This window comes from Eublepharis macularius, chromosome 13 (assembly GCF_028583425.1).
Source record: "Eublepharis macularius isolate TG4126 chromosome 13, MPM_Emac_v1.0, whole genome shotgun sequence".
Classification (NCBI taxonomy): Eukaryota; Metazoa; Chordata; class Lepidosauria; order Squamata; family Eublepharidae; genus Eublepharis; species Eublepharis macularius.
This window is the reverse complement of record NC_072802.1, coordinates 41,426,013-41,447,032: the sequence shown is the minus strand read 5'-3', so window position 1 is coordinate 41,447,032 and position 21,020 is coordinate 41,426,013. Positions and strand designations below refer to the sequence as shown.

The 21,020-nt window shown below is 41.9% G+C and overlaps 1 protein-coding gene across 3 annotated transcripts; it reads right to left on the bottom strand.

Annotated features, from left to right (window-relative positions):
• Positions 1-7,544: 7,544 nt before the first annotated feature.
• Positions 7,545-20,764, bottom strand: MOSPD1 (motile sperm domain containing 1). 3 transcript variants are annotated; one of them, XM_054996476.1, is made up of 6 exons: positions 20,705-20,764; positions 12,419-12,677; positions 12,182-12,257; positions 10,503-10,723; positions 8,849-9,010; positions 7,545-8,596 (listed from the first exon to the last, which is right to left on the bottom strand). In XM_054996476.1, exons 2-6 carry the CDS (start codon positions 12,570-12,572, stop codon positions 8,565-8,567), a joined length of 645 nt encoding a protein of 214 aa, XP_054852451.1. In that variant the 5' UTR covers positions 12,573-12,677; positions 20,705-20,764; the 3' UTR covers positions 7,545-8,564. The 3 variants fall into 3 exon arrangements, with proteins under 3 accessions (XP_054852451.1, XP_054852450.1, XP_054852452.1); XM_054996475.1 differs by lacking the exon at positions 20,705-20,764 and adding an exon at positions 20,593-20,691; XM_054996477.1 differs by lacking the exon at positions 20,705-20,764 and adding an exon at positions 17,286-17,308.
• Between the last annotated feature and the right edge of the window lie 256 nt (positions 20,765-21,020).

The window sequence follows — 21,020 nt, the reverse complement described above, 5'->3', positions numbered from 1 at the left end:
TTGAATTTATTACTGTCTCTGTTCTGGAGAAACTGAAAGATCAGGCTATCATATTACATGCAACTGAACATGCTTGCCTCAGTTGCTGGATATAGAAGACATGGTTTTGAAATGGAGAAATTATGCAAAGGGCTTTTTTCTGAGTCATCCTTGATCCCTTGCTTGTGTATATTCTATCTGCAGATTGCCTTCCATGGTTGCTGAAGTAGGTAAGAGTTTCAATGGTTTCAGCAGGAGAGGGAAGAACTGACACAGAATAACCTGGATTTCATGCAATTGTTGGCTTTATGTATATATAGGCCTGGGCCAAAAGTAGTTCTCAGCATCATGAAGGCTCTTGCTCATCAGCTCTGATATTAGCCCCCACTTCAAATGTCACCTTGGTCATATGTAGATCGGGTGGCCATAAGCAAGCCACTCTCTTTGAGCCTTAATATTTCCCTAGCAACAGGGGAATACTGGCCTACCTTCCAGGGTTATATTACAATGAGATGAAGTGCATTAAGCACTCTTGTGAAGACTGGAAGAAGTGTAGAGTGGTACTTGCTCCATGGCTCACAGAAAGCCACATTCGCAATTACTAGCCATCAGGAGTCATGTTTACTTTCACCACTGGCATGAGGCTGCACCTCAGGAGGACTAGCAGCTTACCCATTCCTCTAGCAGCTGTTTCAAGGTAAGAACAACCTGCCAACCACCAGCCCTACTAGGCTTGCTCACTCTCCTGAAAAATGGTGCTGGTGCCACATTAGGCAACAGTGCTCAGAAGAGCCTTAGGTGGTTCCTGAGCCACTGAGTATCACTAGTATAAATGCTATTATTTATAAATGTTGATCAACAACTTTGCTCAATCAATTTCAGTATTAACTTATACCTTGATAGTGCTCATGCAAATCTTAGCAGCTCTGTTCCTTTATAAGAAAATTAAATGTGAGATTGGCAGACAAGATATGTACATGAGCTCAGCATCTTATTTAAACTGTTAGGAGTTTCACATACAATTTTGCCTGGTCAGAGAGCCACAGCAAGGGCAGGCATTGTACTGACATGTTAACACTGCATGTGCTGCTGAAGCATTGTGCCCACCACAGCCGCTGTGGCGTAGCAGATAGTGTACTGGAGTCGGACTAGGATCCTGGGTTTGAATTCTCACTCCTACCATGGAAGCTTGCTGGGTGATCTTGGGCCTACTGCATGTTCTCAGCCTAACCTACTTCATAGGAGAGGGTGTGGGTGTGTGAGAAAATGGAAGAGAGGAAATGTTATTCTAAGCCACTTCGGGAGAAAAGAGGGATATAAATAAATTCAAATGCATGCACTTAAATGAGAAGCTGGACATGTGAAAGATGTCACTGGTAAGTTCTTTTTGCCCACCAAGATCATGTTTAAATCAGGCCTAAAACTTAATCTACACAGGTCATGTACTGAAGTGGTTGAATGGATTGTGCCTCTACAGATTGCAGATGTGGGTTCAACATTTTTAATGCTCACCTATGTAAAATACAACATATACCTCCTTGCAAGTAAAAAGAGAAAAACCCTCTTCCCTAGCATATCAGGGATATTTTATCTTCACCATCTCCTTGCTGCGTTAGTTTTCTGCTTGCAGAGATAATGTGAAGTGCATTAAAAATGCAATTGCCCACCTGAAGGCTGACATAGTACAGACCGTTCTACTACCTAACAGCTTATTCTGTTTCATGTGTGGACTAAACTGAAAACTAGGCCAACTGTACCATTAGTCACTCCGGTTTAGAGCCTTAGTGTCACCCAGATTACATTTCTTGTGTACTAGTTCCTGAGAAGCATTTGGTCTTGTTTGGCCCTGGCTATCCTTCTCCTCCATTTTAGATATTACACTTAAATACAGTGCCATTCATTTCCACACTGGAGGCCTATGCCTATAATCACACCAGTGATTTCTTCTTTGCAATAATTGTATCTTAACCCTTTTATCTTCCTTTGCAACTCTTTCAGCCTCCATGTCAGAGATGCCCTGATTGGTGCATGCACTCCTTGTCCTGGCATTCAAGAGTATATTTATGACTCTGGTCTTGTGGAATGTAACTCATCAATATGAAATTTTGCTTGCCCTGGGAGCCTTTAATTAAACTCAGATCTCAATCTCCTTGAAGCAGTGTCCAGGGGCTCTGCTTCAAGGTGTCTAGATGAGTAAAGGTGGATTGTTATGCATGTTCAATCACACAAAGACGTTTCTAAGCAATTAAATGCCATTAATGTCAATGGGAGATATTTAAACCTGCAGAAGTCAATTGGACTTAAAAGCACTTGCAACTTCTTTCTACTGTCAGACATACCTAACAATCTTTCTACCTAACCTAGCTTTCTTTAATCTGGACACAATGTCTGTAGAGACCACAGTAGCTCTTTCAAGGCAGTTAGAATTTTGTTTTAAAAAATTAATAATGAAAGTTTAAATACAAACAAAATCAAAACAAATATGAATCCTGCCCAAAACAATTCTAGGTAATTTCTATTTTAGAATCATCACTGTATAAAGAAACAAATTAAATTAAGCCAAGCCTCAACCTAATAAAGAAGTTTCCATATGCTATAACACAATGCTGAACGAAGTCGTCGTACAGTATCAATAGCCCTTGGCAAACCTGTAAGTTTAATTTAAAAAGATTTTTTTCTGCTTCTGCAAATTCATTCCTGCTTGCTGGGTATATCTCCCCTTCACTTTTTTGTGTGTAAATGTTAATCTTCTAACTGTGATTAGATTAAGTGTAATTACCGGTGATTTTTTTTAGAACTCAGAGGTAAGTAATTCAGCATTGTTTCTGGGGTGCAAGGCAATCAATCAGTTGACATTTGACTGGATAGTGAAGTATCTACACAACTTTGTCTGTGGCTGGATCCACAAGCTTTGGCAAATTTAAGATGTTTTATGTGAGATTGCACCAGGATACCTGCCTTGCTTTGATACTGGAAATTTACAGGTTTCAAGAGCTTAAGTTAGGGTATCAGTAACTTTTTAATCTGCAAAGGGTGTTTAAAAGCATTAAAATCCAAACTTTTCAAAGCCACTTTTGAAATGGCTTTTCACAACTAAATCCCACTTCTAAATGTTTGCTTTGCCACGTATGCCATATCTCAGTTCCTCCAGCTTTTCTATCTACTTGCACTTTTTTCTTCCATCTTTCTGCTTTTTGTAATGATGATGCCACCATAACCCAATTGAGCATCAGCTCAATCCACTAGTATCTTTTACAGCTGGTTTTTAGTCAAAAGGGTGGGGGCCCTCAGATGGGTCACAGAACCTCACCTGCTGGTTGTGAGCCCGTTTTTGTTCTGGCAGTAGCTGCTACTAGTGCAGAGGAACAGAGAGTAAGGGCAAACTCTCTGCACGCCCACAGAGGACCAGCAGGAGGGCAAGGCAAGATCATTCAGCAGCAATTACTTTTTAGAGCAGGCAGGTTCATCTTCCCGTTACATGACAGATGTCATGTTATTTCCTGCCATGTGCTTGCAGCTACCTCGGATTAAAGGTGAGCCCTAGGTCTAGAAAGAACAAAGTTCACTGTTTAGAGGCAGCACAAATGCCCAATGAGACCCAATGTGATGTAGCATTTATAAAGTTAAACAAGGACTTGTGACATCTAGATTCAAATCCCTACTTGGAAGCCAAGGTTTTTGGGTGACTTTGGGCCTGTTATGTGTGTATGTTCTCATCTGGCCTACTTTACAAGTTGTTGTAATGATAAAATAAGGATTTATGCAAGTCACCTTGAACTTCACAGAGAAAGAGCAACTGAAACCATAAAGTGTTCTTCCTGCAGCCAGTCACTCACTCCTGATAATTCTACTTTCTAAAAATGCCCAATTTCATCAAGAACATACTAGAATTGAGGGATACTATCTTGCTGTAGGGCAGTTGAGTAGCCTATGAGAACAGCAATTTGGACTTGTCCTTCATGTACACAGAGTAGAACAGTTGGCTGGTGACAAAGTAGTTGCATATGAGCATGCCTACCTAGTTAACCTCTGGAGTTTCTGAAATGTGCTTTTGCAGGGGTGAGGATGCTTTGTCTAGGCAACCTATAAACAGTAGACAAAGTGTGACAGAAGGCCCACGCAAGCAACTCTGTAAACTATTTAGAACAAATGAATTCAGAACAGTGTGCATTACTGGTTTCTGCACTGGAGAAGGCAAAATGGCTACTCATCAAAGTTCATTTTGAAACACAGATGGTGAATTAGCAATCTTAAATTCTGGCACACAGTCAATAACTTTTGTACAATGGGCTCTTTATAACCTACGTTACCTACAACACAATTTCCATCATTGGCACTTCACTGGCGAAAATAGTCAAGACAATGGAGGAGATCTACAAGTATTTAGACACATTCACCTTCTCACATGTTAAGCGAGGTCTACAAAGGGAACTAAAACCTTTTAAAAATATTGTTCTATTTCTTCCAGCCCAGCTCATATTTTGGAAATGAGCCATACTGAAAAAGTGCTGAAAGCAGCAAAGCACAGCAAGATAAGATGGGGCAAGGGGCACTCTTTATGTCTTCTTGAGCATATACTATTTGTTTTTAAAAACAACATGGCCCAACCAAGTAAATGTGTACAAGTGAACTCCCTCACAGCCACCACTAGACATGTCTCCTTTGGCCAGTGAAGTGTAGTGGTTACAGGAGGAGGTCCCTAACCTTGCTGAACCTGTATGCATATCTGGAATTTTGAGATCAGCTAATAGAACTTAAGGGTATCCACTGAAGTTGATTGGCAGTACATTCAGGACAGACAAAAGGAAATGTTCTTTATATTATGAGCGATTAAATGGAGAATTCGCTGCCCGAGGCTATGGTGATAGCCACAGGGACAGACAGTTTTAAAAGGGGATTAGGTAGCTTCACAGAGGACAGGTCTGTCAGTGGCTACTAGCCATAGTGACCAATGGAAACCTCCACATACAGAGGCAATAAGCCTCTGAATATCAGTGCCAGGAGGCAATATCAGGGGAAGACTTCTGCCTCTACATCCTGTTGTTAGCCCTCCACAGTAACTGTGTGAAACAGGATGCTGGACTAGATGGACCACTTGGTCTGATCCAGTAGGGTTTTTTAATGTTCTTAATGGATGCTGCAACAAAATTGCTGCCACAGGGGGAATGAATCGCATAATGGCTGCCATGGGGGGGGGTGCTGTTGCAGCGTTCCACAAAATGTTAAGAAGTTCCAACCTAAGTATCCTCTTATCATGCAGGCAGCTGTTTGCAAATGGGTACTCCCTGCAGACACAGACATGATGCTTCCTGGGCTCTTTCAAAGCACCTCTGACTCCAGATCGACTTTTTGCTTTGATAAGAAAATCCTCTGGGTACGAAGCAAGTGGGAACCAAGAAACACGTTAGCAGGCATAATGGCGCACATGGGAACCACACTGGGGATCAATGAGTTAGAAAGCTGGGCCAGGATGTAGGAGACTCAGGTTCAAATCACTGCTCAGCCATGAAACTCACTGTATGATCTTGGGCCACTGTCTGTCAGCCACATCTATCAAACAGGGTTGTAAGGATAAACGGAGGGAGAAGAGAACACAGCATGTATTCCTGAACTCCTTAGAGAAAGGGTAGAAAAGAGTTAGGATGGAAGCATCCATCACCAAGCATTTCATAACCTATCTCTTTGTATCTGAAAGGAGACAATGTGGAACACGTTTTGCCTACAAAAAGCACCAAATTTCAGTCCTTAGCAGCTTTAGTTAAAAGTATTTGGTCTGGGAAAGTCTTTGGAGCAAACAATACTGAATTACATGAACCAACAGTCTGATTCAGTATAAGGAAGCTTTGTATAACCTGCCCTTTTCTCCAATAACCTCCTCATTTCATCAGCAAAGCATTTCCAGAATCACTTTCAAATTGCACAGATTTCAGACTTCAGACAGCCTACACTGACTGGTCCAAGAAGAATCTGGGAAGCATTTTAAAAGGGAGTGCTCTGGGTTCAAACACAATGCTGGCCAGGCCTGCTGGGCATAATTTTTACTCCCACATGAACCAAGACATAATCCAATGCTTCCCTGTGGCTGCACATTGAAGATCAGCAACATCTCACAAACCATATTGCCTTGGAGTACCATTACAGATCTCACTGAGGATTCTCTGGTAAGATTTTTCTGAAACATATGAAAAAACCCACAGCATTGGGATAATGAAAGGCAGCACTCATGTTCTTGAAATGACAAATTTAAACTACCTAAAGAGGATTCACTTTTACATTAATTCTGTAGGGGTGGCAATCACGCTCAACTCCAGCCTTCTGTTCCATCTTGTCTGTGTTAATGCAGCTTAAAAGCAGAAACCAGGAGAGCACACAATTATTTACCAAATGGTAGCTTATAAATCAATCTGTGATATTCTGCCAAGGACTGAGAATTTAACTACAGCAAGCCCATCTTATCCCAGAACCTTGCCTTTCATCTCTAACCACACCACATAGTTATGGTTACAGAATGCCCAGGGTCAAGTGCAATCCAATCCACTTTTCCCCACTAGGGCTCTGACTACTGTAAACAATGCTACAAAATGAAACAGTTGCATGCACTATGTGTTATTTTGTCATTTGTAAACAGGAATCTTTGAGCAACCTGCAAGCAAACACCATAAGGCACTTCTATCTGCTCCGTTGCACATGGTTCAAGTTCCCACTACCCTCTTCTTGCTAATAAAAGTAAAGTAGCATGCTTATGGCTGGTCAAACATTACAGCTCCCTGTCAAGATCACGAGAGGCCTATCCAGCTATTAAAAAGCCAAGGCCCGAGTCTCTGCACTAGCAGTCAGGTGTAGTGGTTAAGAGCGCAGGACTCTAATCTGGAGAGCTGGGTTTGATTCCCCACTCCTCCACTTGAAGCCAGCTGGGTGTCCTTGGGCTAGTCACAGTTCTCTGGAGCTCTCTCAGCCCCACCCACCTCATAGGGTGTTTGTTGTGGGGATAATAACAACATACTTTGTAAACTACTCTGAGTGGGCATTAAGTTGTCCTGAAGGGCAGTATATAAATCAAATGTTGTTATTATTATTGCTTTTAAACATCACAAAAATATTCACACTTCAGATGATATCTGCAAACAATGGTTTACAAATCAGTAAAATATCATGAAGTACATGGGTCTATTTGTCCGAGTGATTCTGCCACATGGTGAGCAGCGTTTTACTATATTTTGGTACCTGACTTGCAATTAGGGGAAGCAGGGTCGTAAAGAGTTCACCTTACCACTTCACAGGCAACCAACTTACCAAATGATGCCATGTACATGCTGGTACATTACCACTTGGCAAAAGTCTTGTCTTTATTCTCCAATAATGCACAAGCTCCGTTGTCCATTTTTCCAATCTTCCTTCTCACTTCTATGCATGAACATCACGACACCACTATTGTGAAACCTTTCAGTACCAAATCAGTCTAGCTGCAGCAAGATTTTTTGCTCCACATGCATATCTAGAGGGTAGCCATGATACTCAGAAGTGTGTGTGGGGGGGTTAATTTTTCAAAACATTTTTTACACATCTCAAAGTGCATTAAACTTTTAATAAAACAGCTTTGGATGAGAATGAAATAACTCCAACATGGTAGTAACTAAGGAAGGTAACAGGAGGAATTTGTTTTGAACTAGTCAAAGGAGATAAAACAGAAGATGCCAAATGGATAACAACTTGTTTCCGATGAGGAACGCAAGAGAGGAAAAAGTATACAAATTGTAGAAATAAATCTTCAACATCAGTTTCTTGCAAAAGAAGGAAACCAAACATATTTAATTACATACATGAAGATAGAGGCTTTGTCTTTGTTTCTATACATAATCAAGTAGATAATACCAAGTTAAGGGAATGTTAGTCTCTATCCCCCTGGTGGAGTGGATTTGTACCAAGTGGATCCTTGCTGAGTTATTAAGGTAAGCATCAATGCATAAGAATCAAGGCAATATGTTTTAACAGAAACTGATACCATTGCTGAGAGTAAAAGCCCTGTGTCCCACATTTGTCAAAGATGTATGAAGGAACTATATTCCTATGTAAACACGATATTGTCTTGTTTTTAGTGCTTTCACTGTCGGATGATCAACTTTTTATAAAGTATGACCATTCCAGGATTTATTCTGTACATAAAAGTCATTTAGCACTAACTGCAATACTTACAGGCATGGAGCAGACAAGTTAATGCTGCAGGGAGAATTGCTGGCTTTTATGGTGATCAAACACTGATGTGAACATGGATTTAAAAAAAACAACAAAATGTTATTTTAATAAGATTTTGTACAGTAGGCGTAGATATAAAAGTTCTTCGTATTCATTCACTAAACAATTTATAGCAGTCTGTAACAGAAGCACCTTAGAGTGCTTGAGTCTTTTGCAGTTAAACATAGTTAAAATATTACTCAAAAGAAGTACTCTAAAATCACTGAATCGTCTTTCTTTAGCATCTTAATGCGCCAAATGGGAGTCAAAAGACAGTCCACATTCATGATGTGAATTTATAACACAGTAAAAAATAACAAAAGAAGAATCTTGACATCCAACTAAATTATCACTCATGTTCTCAAGATAACCATGGTGATGAGACCTGAAAGAAAAGAATTAAAGAACATGTCAAACTCTTGTTTTAGTTAAGCTTGACAAATTATTCACGTTAAGAGGCTGGGGGCAGAGGAAGAATTTCAAAATCTATTGTTCATAACCAGATTTATTCTGTGTTTAGTGAGGTTTTATGTTAACACTGTTTACTAAGATTTTATTGATGCACTAACACCGAACTGCCTGATAGCCAAGCTTTGCTTTCAGATGTTTAATATTTAATGTGAAAATGGGTATTTACCTAATACATAAGCAGCAACTAATTTCTGATTCACACTTAAATGGAGGTAGAGAGGCACCAGGGAATCCACTTCTCCTAACGTAGGAAGCATGAGAGCTGCAATGCACACTATTCCCAGGAAGACTGTGAGTAAACTAGGCCCCGAAGAGGCAATTCTGTGCTCTGGAGAGGAAACAAGAAAAGACATTCAGCATCACATAAGGGCATAGCATTTCCCTTTCAGTTAAGCTTTCCCCTTTTTGGTGTGCTCTGTCCTCATGCCCACTATTGCTGTAAAAGTCTAAGAGAACTGCAGATCACTCAGTAATTACAATATCCTTTTTTTTTTTTTACAAGAAATGAACAGCAACCAACCCTCCCTCAAAACTTTTTTTTCTCCTACAGTGTTTGCATAGAGGAAAGCCAGGAGTCTTCATTATTATGAGATTTGACCAGTATCTCGTAATACTGTTGTATCCCACTCAACAGCTGGAAAATTTCTAAGGTTAAGGAGTGATTTTTTAAAAAAAGATTCAATACATTTTCACGTCCCTATGGCAAAGAACATTGCTGAGAGACCCCACTTCATTTCTTTGAAAAACAAAGCATGTGTCTTATACAATCCAGCAGTGTCTAAGCAATCCCTCCAGAACTGACAAAAAAGCTAACACCTCCACCTCCTTCAATCCCCTCCCATCCATTCAGTTCCATGAAATTTGTTTCTAAAATGTCATAAATAGACTGTATCTCAGCAATGAACTCGGAACCTGGGCTAGATCCCCTGAACACCCAGTGAAACGCGCCTGTTTCCTCACACCAGTGCTCACGTCCCTGTTTGGGCCCTGCCTGGGGACAAAGTTTGAAAAAGCATTCCATTGTCAGGACTTCAACTGATTAAGACTTTTCTGTGTTTTGAGGAGCTTCCAGTCTTTCTCAACGGCTCCTAGAATCCTGTTGCTATCTCTCTACTGCCATCCCCACCATGACAGCTCGTCAATGAGACAAGGTGAGATGGTACCCTCAGATAGTGAATTCGGGGGGTTTCCATGGCAGAGTGGGGATTTGAACCTGGGTCTCCCAGATCCTCATCTGACATTCTAACCACTTGTGGAGGAGAAAACAAATCAACTGCTTTGGAACATGTTCAGTGACAGGATTCTGTGAAGGGGGAGCCTCTCTCATCGGAACCACTCTACCCATCACAGTGGCTGGCAATTTAATCATTGGTCTGTGTATAAGTAGACCCCAATATTCTGCTACACTCTTGCACAATGAGGACACATAACCCTGGACAGGGCTATTATTCAGAGAGTGACACGTTTCTTAATGGCTGGCAACACCACAAGCAGGGAGCAACTGTACTCCTTGTCCCACAAACTTTTTGTGTGTGTAAAATGCTGCACTTGGAGACAACACTGTAGTAGAGGTAAAGCTTGTTCACCACTGCCACCATAATGCTGGGCGTTTTGTTTGTCATCATTAATAAGCACTTCTAGCAGGATATTTATCTTTGATGTCAGCCACTAGGACATTATGGAAATCATATGTTTTAGAATGAACATAAATAAAGGGATTGAGAAGAGCACTCCTTTCCATAAGAGTAACATAATTATTCTTAAAGAGGCAGCTATATAGTCATCAACAAAAATAAAAGAAATCCCAATTATCTAGCTACCTGGTTGACATAAAGTCTGCTCAAAGAAGACACTTTCAGTCAGGTGTTCCTTTATCCTTTTTTCCTCTTCTTCCTTCTGCTGCTCCTTTGCAGTGGGAAGCAACATTGCAATGACTTCTTTCCGTCCTAAAGCTTTTCTCTGGCTTTGCTCAGAGACCTGGAGCCGAAATTTGTCTATCACACCATAGTGACAAGGTCGAATATCTCGGTGACGAATCACACTGTAAGGGAAGCAAGCCTCATAGTTGTTATGCATGATCTTGGGAGGGAAAGAAAAGCATTATGTGATTACTGCCATTTAAATGTATAGCAGTGTTGTTACTCTTGATGAAAGCATGAACAGGTACTTAAAAATGATGTAGTGTTTTGCTGTTACAGCTAATTCCTCAAGACCTGGCTTACGTGTCCTTCCACTCTTCAATTTTACAATCTGATCTACAATCTGATCTACAAATACAACACAGCCAAACTCTATTCTATTAAACTGACATGTCAGAACTTAGGAACTTTTTATTCTGATATTTATTCCATCCTTCCTCCAATGAGCTCAGGGTGTAGCACATAGCTCTTCCATTTTACACTCACAACCTTGTGAGGTAGATTAAACCTCAAAAGAACAATTAGTACAAGGTCTCCTAGTGAGCTTAAAAGCAGAATGGGAATCTGAACCTGAGTCTCCCCAGTTCAACACACTAAGCACTATACATTTCTTCAACCTGTTCCAAGAACTCATACCATGAGGCGTAAAGTTCTCTTTACGAGCTGTCCTGGAATAACCATGGAAGCAAAGGCCCATAATGGGGTTGAGAAGGAACTGGAGAGGATCACACTGGGGTTGAGAAAGCCATCTTGCAGATGTCTTTGTTAATACTTCAACTGTAACATGCTGGCAGGGTTCCTTCAGAAGGGATTCTTCTCCCCCCACAACGACGGTGGGTGTTTTCCTTCTCATACTGTTGGACCATCATGAAGCATCTGCCACCAATGAGCTACAAGACTGAGTAGTAAGAAGATACCCCCCAAAAAGTGTCCCTTGAGTGGGATTTTTGATGTTCAAGTGTCTGAAGCTTAATACTGTAGGGCTGAGCCACGTTCCCCCTCCACTTCTTACAAAATAGCTAAGCCCCTGCAAAAACGGACTGTGAAGAGGACAGAAATTTTAGTCTCCTTGAAAGTGGCAACTGCCAGTATGAGAACTGCCACTTTCAAGGAGGGCACTGCAATTCTATATGCACCATGAGCATTCCTTATGTTTACAATGGAATTATCATCTCTTGGCGAGAATCTGCACCAAGGACAACCAAATTCAAAAGGCATATGAGTGGGTTAGAAGACTAAAGGAGAAAGAATAGAGGACACTAGGCCCTGAACCATTCCAAAAATTTAAACCTATAATTCCTTGCAACAAATGCAGACTATGCTATTTCGTCCCACTCATTGCAATTAAGCCTACTATTTGCTTGCAACTATTTCAACATCTAGTTAAAAAAAAAAACGAAGCCATTACAGATCCTCTGAAACCCTTTTAACTTTTTCCAGGAATTCAAAACTTCAAATCCTTTCAAAGCACAAGTTAGTGTGCCCTTTAGTTCAGAAAAATATGAAAATACTTTCATAGTTTCAGTTATTCACTCCAAATCTGTTTCAATATAATCCAAGCAAAAAGTTATTTTACTTACATATCAACACAACACTGAGGCTTCACTGCACCTGCAGCATCCACCACAACATATTTATTTGGAGTTGTACAAAGAACTGAAATAAAAAGAAAACCAGACGCAGTAAGGCACAAGTACATTACAAGACTGATGAACACACCCAGCAGTCAACATCTATTCTGCCTATAATTTCTCTGAATTAAAATAATAAATACAAATTGGTACTGAAGCAGCATGTAAAATGAAGTGGAGACTCACCTTTAAATTTTAAGGCAAATTCATAGGGATTATAGAGAGTCAACACCTGTTTGTGCGTTGACTGGTCATCAGCATAAAATAAAAGTTCAGTGGGGAACACAAAGACTGGAAGATTCCCTTCCACTAACTCTGGCTGTCTTTTTTGTTGCTGCATTGGCACAGAATCCTTCGTGCTGCCTCTTCAGCTCTTAGGATTGCTTTGTCACCACCGGCTTCTGGTCCAGGTTACTTTTAAGAAAGTGAAAGCATTTTGGCGTATCTGTAGGAGGAAAGAAAACAGCAATGATAATAACTATTTTGTTTTCATAAGTTTCTAGCTGCTTGGATTATTAATGTAATATACAGAAACAAGATTAATCATTCAGCTGACAGTCTATCCAAATGCTTTTCAAAGTTTTCAAACCAACATAACTCCACTTTGATATTTTTTTAAATGGGAGACTTTGAAAAATGGTTTCCACATGTGTGCACTCCCAATGACTGCTATCTGTAGGTGTTTTAAGATATAAAGGACCAAATCCATGGTGTATGAGCCTCTTTAAATTAAGGAGTATTGTAATAAAAGTTTATCCCAACTGCCTGAAAGTTTATCCCTTCAAGCCTGAATGTATCAGGGTTTTAGTGTATAGGATGATACTTAACATTAAGTAAGTAGGATGAATAAAACACATTGCTTACTACTGTGAAGTTCAGGGGATAGGGACAACATTTTTGGAACATTTGTCTGAATTAAATTAAAGATATAATTTAAGTTGATATCAAATCAATGGTTGTCCCAAGGGAGGCTTCTTTAAGCTCTTTTAAAGTACAATCCTAAAACAGATCTCTGAAGAGCTTAAGTTGGTGATTAAGCCCTACACAGGTGTACCTCGAAACATGACAGCATATATAGAAGATATGCTGGTGTTGTGCCAATATTACTCTGGCACCAGCACAGAATTGGTTGGTATAAGGGGTGTATCATAGGTGCTGCGGGGCTTTGCAGCACCCTAGCACTCCCAGGCCCAAGATACACTCCAAATGCAAGCATAATGTTCTCCCAGTAGTATTCCTTGGGTATGTTTAAAAATCCCCACAGAACACATGGAGATTGAAAATACAAGATCCCTCCCCCTTGCCTTCCACCTTGCCCCTAAGCCCTGGCACATCTTAAGATATCAAGTCTGCAGCCAATCATAGCCCTCCTAAGCATTAGATAAACCCCAGTCAGTACACATACAGCTCATATGGGCATGCAACATAGGCAGCACTTAGCACAAATAAGCATATGTCTAAAAAGCACTGCTTAGAATCCTTACAGGTACTCCGTCTCAGGATACCAAATGGGTGACTTCACTCCTCCAAATGGGGATGCAAGGGCAACGCATTCAACACAGGTATGCAAGGGAGGGCCTCCCCAGCCAATCTAAGATGGCTTTTATCCTTCCCTCTTGCAACAACCCTGCATGTTGTCTCAACTACACTTCCTCTTTCAACAGCTGTTAGCGGTGTGTAGAGTGCAGACAGAGTGTAGGAACTTACAGATCCGCTTATACAACATCATCACACTTTCAGTATAACTGTTTCTCCTGCAACGGGAGGACACAGAAAGCACTACAACTCAGGGTGACTACCAACCATCCCACCCTCCTACTGCTGGTCTGTTATGATGCCTTGATTGCACTGTCTGTTGCTCTACAGTTCTAATGCAACTATCTACAAGTAATAAGTATGCATTCACTGAACGATCATACTATATCCCCCAATAGGTTTATTCAACCATGTGGGAACTCCTAAGCTAGAAGAGTGTGTTTGTATATACTTTTGGAGCCTACATACTTAGTGCCCCTACTGCAGAGCATTGCACATTAAAAGCTATATGCTGAGCCTGTACCATGACCTACCACTGAAGTGACCAATGCTCACTAACATCCTCTGCTATGGGCCTGCCAACTCTGTTACTCCAGCTTGGCTCCTGTACCATGGCCACACAGTGATAGGCACAGCTCCATCTGTGATTTTGCAGTTTGTCAAAGCAACTTTCAAAGGCAAAGGAGACTTGTTGGTCATCTGACTTGCCTTTATTATGCCTGACACTATTCAATAAAGGTGTGGATTGTTATATAGCAGCAGTATCTCTGTCTGACAGAGTTTTGCAAGATAAGATTGGCTCCCTCTTCTGCTTCTGCCTGACCCAGCTGCCTTCAACATGGGACTTTCACTGGGAGGGAGCTGAGGAGGTCACTCAATGGTTGCATAAGCATGCTTTTGCAAGGGGGAGGGAAAGACATTTTAGGTGGCATACACCTTTAGATTGTTGCTGGCATCTAACAAGCCATGAAGGCTTCATAACTGGAAGTGGGGTAACAAAGTGCAAGTGTTGCTGGAATGAATGGGAGGGGGCGGAGTGCCCACAAGTGCAGCAGGGACTGGGTACATGGGGAATTGTTGGCCAAAATAACTTGCGTATGAGGCAGCTAATCTGATGCCTGTCTGGTGCTGCAAAGCTTCAACAATGCCTAGAACCTCCAGGGCTAACCAGCAGCTATCTCCATATGGTACTTGAACTTGGGACCCGTGAATAAATACTTGAGCCTTCCCACAACGCTATGCCTTTCTTTATAGTCCTCAGTTTGGTATATATTTGTGGTGTTGAGTCCACATGTGCTGAGAGATACCTAATGGTACATTGTACCTTCCTTCTTTATGCCCATTTGGATGTATGGTTAGGAGAGTGTTCCTGAGTGTATTAGGTATGGATTGTAATCTGGCCTCTTCCTTCCATTTTGCTTCTGATCAGCCTGCCACTGGGCAAAAAGTAGGTTTTGTCTCCTTGCCAGTGTTCCCCTTTGAAGGATCCTGTTTGTCACATGGGTGCCCATTCTCAGCAATCTACTGGGCAGCTGACTAGAAAGGTTTCTGTGAATGGACAGTTGTGTATTCTCTTGCAGCTGTCCTGGGGTCTGCCTCCCCAACCCTTCCATTGGAAGAGTGTTAATGTTCTATCAGGGCTACCTGTGCTGAGTGAGCGTGAGAAGGATATGAGTGCTGTGGCTAGGGTTGCTAGTCCCCTGCTGGAGGCGGGGACCCCCCACTCCCACCTCCACCCTCATCCCCATTTACCTGGCTGGTGGGGGGGGGGGATGCGCCTCCAGGGGCGCGCTCCTGGGCAGCGCAGCATGCTCCTGTGCGCTATAGCAGCCTGAATTGGGCCAGATTTGGACCAAATCACATTCCACAGGCCTGATTTGGCCCCACTCGGAAGTGTAGGAGCACTCCCAGGGTGGCACATGGCTTGTGCGATGACTTCCTGGAAGTGATGTCATCGTTCAGACCAGGAGCACAGGATGTCACTTCCCAGGAGTGGTGTCATTGCCACTTCCCAGAAGTGATGTCATCATGCAGGCCAGGAGCGCAACAAAGGTAGGTGCCAGGCCTCCCACCTCCAACCTGGGGGGTTGGGGAATCTGGCAACCCTAGCAGTGGCTGGAGTGGCCACACTTCCTTTATTGTATGCGTGTCTGCCCAAAGGATATATGGTTGCGGGAGGGAAGTTGAGCTTGTCTTGAGCTCTATGATGTGTGTTCATTCCAGGACACCTTCCAGTCCTCCTCACAGTGAATGGTGCTGTGTTCCCTTTGTTGCCTCCCTCACCGAGTTCTTCAAGAGAAGAGAGTGGGATGATGTTAGAGGAAGGGGCATGGCTGTGTAAAATTGCTTCTTCCATGCCAAACTATATCATGACTTATAGGTTACAAGAGGGTTCCTTCCTATGAACTCCAATGCAATTTTTTGGCATAAGATCTTTTATATATTTTCTTTCCTCTACTAAGTAAGCACAGGATACTGACTAGTGGTGCCGTAGATGCAGGACTGAGTGTTGATTCTGAGAGCCAATTTGATGTAGTGGTTAAGAGTGGCTGGACTTTAATCTGGAGAACTGGGTTTGATTCCCCTCTCCTCCACTTGATGCCAGCTGGCTGACCATGGGTCAGTAACAGCTCTCTCAGAACTCTCTCAGCCCCACCTACCTCACAGGGTGTCTGATGTGGGGATAATGATAACACTGATTTGTTAACCACTCTGAGTGTGGCACTAATCTGTCCTGAAGAACAGTATATAAGCACAAGGCTGTTGTTGTTGTTGTTGTTGTTGTTATTATTATATCTCAATCCAACTAAAAGCAAATGTTTCCAGAAAATACACAAACATAAACTAAATACTTAGCTGCCAATCCAGCTATTTTTTTATTGAATACAACTTCATCTGTTTCATATAGATCAGAGATCCCCATTGCACTCGCCCATACCTCTCCTGGTGGCACCAAGTGTTTTTAGAAAGTAGGTGAGGACAGGTGGTGCTTTTGCTAATCATGGCTTCTGATGGACCATTGGAGATTTGATTGGCTGTGCAGTATTTTAAACAACATTGCTTTGGCAAAAGCTGCTTCTATAGCACAAAGATCTTCACTGTGTGACTGAAGGTAAGCTGTAGCACATCCTGCAGCAGCCATTTTGTGGCAGCCATTTTGTGGCCATGCCCACCACACTGTGTCAGAATTCCTATAGATCAATGTTGAGACATTGTGTTCAACACATAATAAGCAATAATTAAAAGGGTCTGAAATGTTAAAACCCCTCAAAACTTCATACAAAACAACCCATCCCCAAATGGAAATGCAGGGTTTATAAACAAATTCACAAGAACTCATCTGCCATTACGTAAATGAGCTTTAGAAATTATCTCTGAATTTTATGCTGCTCACAATGCTAGTTTCAGAGATGAAATCAAATGCTTAGAGCCTTTGCTTCATACAAAATAAGTAACAAGCAAATCCACATGCAAACTGTCACACATAGTGATTACACCCAAGGCCTTTTCTACTCACACATGCACTGAGGAGACATCCAGCCATGGCTTCCTAATGCATGTAGATGTGGCAAACAAAAGAAAAGGAACACTCATGTTTGCTACTGAACTATTCACTGGGCTGCAACTTAAGTTCTATATGGAATTGTTTCAGTAGCAATGACTGAACGTGGCTAAAACTTTCATTGATAATAGGGTTTGTGTATTCTATGGATTAGTTATTTCAGAACCATTATTCTTGGGCAAGTCAGAATTCTGGAGATGGTATAATTTTAAAACTTACATACTTCTCTGAATTTTGGTCAGAATAGCTGAATGAGATCTACAATTACTTTGCACTGTGTGTCTAATTATTAGGACTCAACTCTCCATGTATTGTAATTAGTGTTCATTGCCTCATTTAAACGTACAAGGACTCCAACCTGGCATTGTGTCTGCGCATAGGAACAAGCAAGATCATTTTAAAAAAAAGTTCTGGCTCCATTTAAGTAAAAATTCTAGGAAAAGCTAGTAACTAGAGTGCAACACCCAGTTTATAGAAACAACACTGTCTGGCATATCAGTAATTTGTGTTTTTCTCTCTCATTAAAAATAGTTCAGGGGAGCCAGAATAGCTAATTCAATAAACATCTAACTTGCCATATGGCTGAGAAAGCCGTAAGATCTATTTCAAATAAATTTTTCTAATAGACCACATTCTTATATTATTTGGTGATGCTTTTAACATTCAGTGCCAAATACTTTATGGGCCATTCAGCAGTCTATTAATCCTTTAAGTGATGTGCCCTGTTTCCAGCACTACTACCATACACCTAAAATATCATGGGTTAATTATACCTATATTTCTGTTGACATAAGAGGGAGGAAGATCCCTTACACATTTGAAAAAGTTGGGAGGAGGGAATGTGGGTACTTCTGGACAAAAAATCCAAGCAGGAGAGAGCCTGCAGTAAGGACAGGAGTCAGACAAGACCATCTCTTCTTGCTTCAGCACAAGAGGCAAAAAGTGTTAGGATTCAATCCCACCATCTTAAAATATTTTATCTGACATTGACATCAGAATTTAATAGTTTCAAGAAAGCAATTAAAGAATGTAAAGTTATAACAGCAAAAACACCAAGTTGAACAATATTTATGTTGATTCACTCGTGAAGCCTTTGGTTTCCATTTGCAGAGTATCCCTAAAGTATTAGAAGCTAGAGCAATACATAGTAGTTGCTGCATGTAGATCAGTACAGTTCCTAATATAGACTAGCTATCCATTAACATACTTCAAACAGTTAGGTTAGGAGAAGACTGCTAAGATGTCCGATTTCTCTCCCCCACTCATTCAGTGCATACTTACTGGTCGAGAAAAGTTCCTAATTTGCATTATTGTTTGAAAGTTCTGAAACGAGAAGCTGGCAGTCTATCAAAAATATAAGGGTATGAGTTTATATACAGACTGAGTATATCTGGAAATCAGAACCAATGGGTTCAACAATTACTGGCTCTGACACCAACTTGACATGCAGTGTTTAGCAAAGAGAAGCTATCATTATTTATGACCCAGTTCAGGGATACATGCAAGTCTGCCTTCCACCCTTCATAGAATCATTCAGCTCTCCAAATGGGAAATGTTCCAAGGCTACTTTTAACTTTACCATAAATGATAAAAGATACTGAGGTGGTGCTGGTTTGTCTACTGGGAATGATTGGAAGCATTCTTACTGTGTCTGTCTCCCTAATCAAAAAGAGTCCAGTAGCACCTTTAAGACTAACCAATTTTATTTTAGCATAAGCTTTCGAGAATCAAGTTCTCTTCGTCAGATGCCTGGTACAGAGACTGTATCAGGCATCTGACGAAGAGAACTTGATTCTCGAAAGCTTATGCTAAAATAAAATTGGTTAGTCTTAAAGGTGCTACTGGACTCTTTTTGATTTTGCTACCACAGACTAACACGGCTAACTTCTCTGCATCTGTCTCCCTAATGATTCTATATTCTTTCTTTTATAGAGGGAATTTTAAATCCTAACAATTAAATTAAAAAAATACCAGGACACATGGGATAACATGTAATCAATGTTTGGAGTCACCACTATGAGAACTCACAGCACTTACTCACAAGGCATATTCATGCTAATTAATCCTTAAAACTGCACGTGTATAAAATTACGTCAGAGGCCAACAAAAATCAGGAAGCTGAATGGGAATGATGCTGATGCTATATTTCTGAATCACTCTATTGTTCTTGGAAATAAAGTTTACAGAAACAGGCTTCTATTCCCCCTCCCATTACCTCATTTAAAATTCCCATGGCTCCAATCAAGCATATCCCTTCCCCAGTATTTCAAGCACATCTAGAAAGGCACAAGGGATACAAGAACTGAGTGGCAGATCAAAGTGAATTGCATGTTGTAGGCAAAGAGAGGCAGTATTAATCTGGTACTCTCCAGGCCAGCACCCCGACAAAAATGCAGCCAGGCCACGTGATGATGTTTACAGCAGGGGATGTTGTCCAGGCCTGTCAGGGCAGCAGCCAATGGGAAAGGTGGGACGGGCAAGGAAGACAATCTACAGCACAAGGTGTATAGACCAGACTTTATTGACTTCTGTTGCTGGCCACTAGCTCCTCTCAGTGATGTTTTGGAGCTGTTGCTGCAGCCGGTGCTGGACTTTATTTTTAATAGGAGTGCCAGACATCTTGCACTTGTTAAGGGTCATCCCTTATGCAACTCTGCAAACTCCACAGTTCAAACCTTGCCACTCAGGCAATTCCATATAAATTCTTGTCAAATACCGTTCTCCTACAATCTCTAAATAACTCTCAGAGAAAACATACTCACTCCACCTAGAAGTACCATTGCTGGAGACCAACAATACAGCAACAGTTTCATACAGAAGCTATGAATGATACTTCTCCACCAGTAGCTGTAGAGGGAGGTGGGACAGCTCCGCACTGACAATCAACTCTTTTCTATTCTGTCGCCGATTTAGTGTGGGGGGCTAAGTCTGACCTCCTAGGAAAGTCACAGCCTTCCCTAAACAGCCAGGGGGATACTAAGCACACCAAATGCAGAATCCCTGCACCCTCCTCCCTAGTGCCCCTCCATGACAACCACCCTCGTTCACCAAAAGAAATATCTGGTGCCACCAGACTCGCCTCAAACAGCCTTTCTTTCCAAATTGTTTCAAAAACGGGGGGATGGGGTGGATCTGACGCTGCTTTTACCTCATGGATAACATGGGGGAAGGGAGATTGTTCTTCTTCCCCCCACTGAAGGTCTGAGACTCTCATGTTTATTTTACCCCCCTCAAGGCAACGCCCACATGTCGCCCCACTCACCCGACCAGCCAGGCCCACCGACTCCGGGCGCTTTTGTCAACAGCGAGAATAAAAAGCTGCCGCAGAAGCACCGCCTCTCGGGGGCTCCACTGGCTCCTATCCCCGCCCCTACCTCAGCCTGTCGGCCGGCTCCTCACTCTCTGATTTTCACCGCCCATCTCGTCACTGGTCCCTAGGGCTGCCGGGATCGTGGCGGACTCTTGCGTCACTGAAGCAACCGAGCGAGAGAGCGCGCGTGCCAGAGTGTCGCTTATGCTTAATGTAATCTCTTTTGGTGCTGGCAGGCATATCTGATTGCGCCTGCGCAGTATTGGGATGAGTGCGGGGAGGGGGGACAGCATTTCGAAGCGGCTAAGAACAGCGCGGGCGCTGGCGGACGATCGCTGGCGCTGCTTGGGGTGGCAGTTGTACCCGTTGGCGCACGCGCG

Excerpts from the sequence above, each read along its gene's own strand:
- MOSPD1 (XM_054996476.1), bottom strand. The coding sequence starts at position 12,572 with ATGCAGCAACAAAAAAGACAGCCAGAGTTAGTGGAAGGGAATCTTCCA. Across the intron at positions 10,724-12,181 it reads CCTCAGTGTTGTGTTGATAT|TGTGATTCGTCACCGAGATA; the intron begins GTAAGTAAAATA and ends CTTCCCTTACAG. Across the intron at positions 9,011-10,502 it reads GCAGACTTTATGTCAACCAG|AGCACAGAATTGCCTCTTCG; the intron begins GTAGCTAGATAA and ends TTTCCTCTCCAG.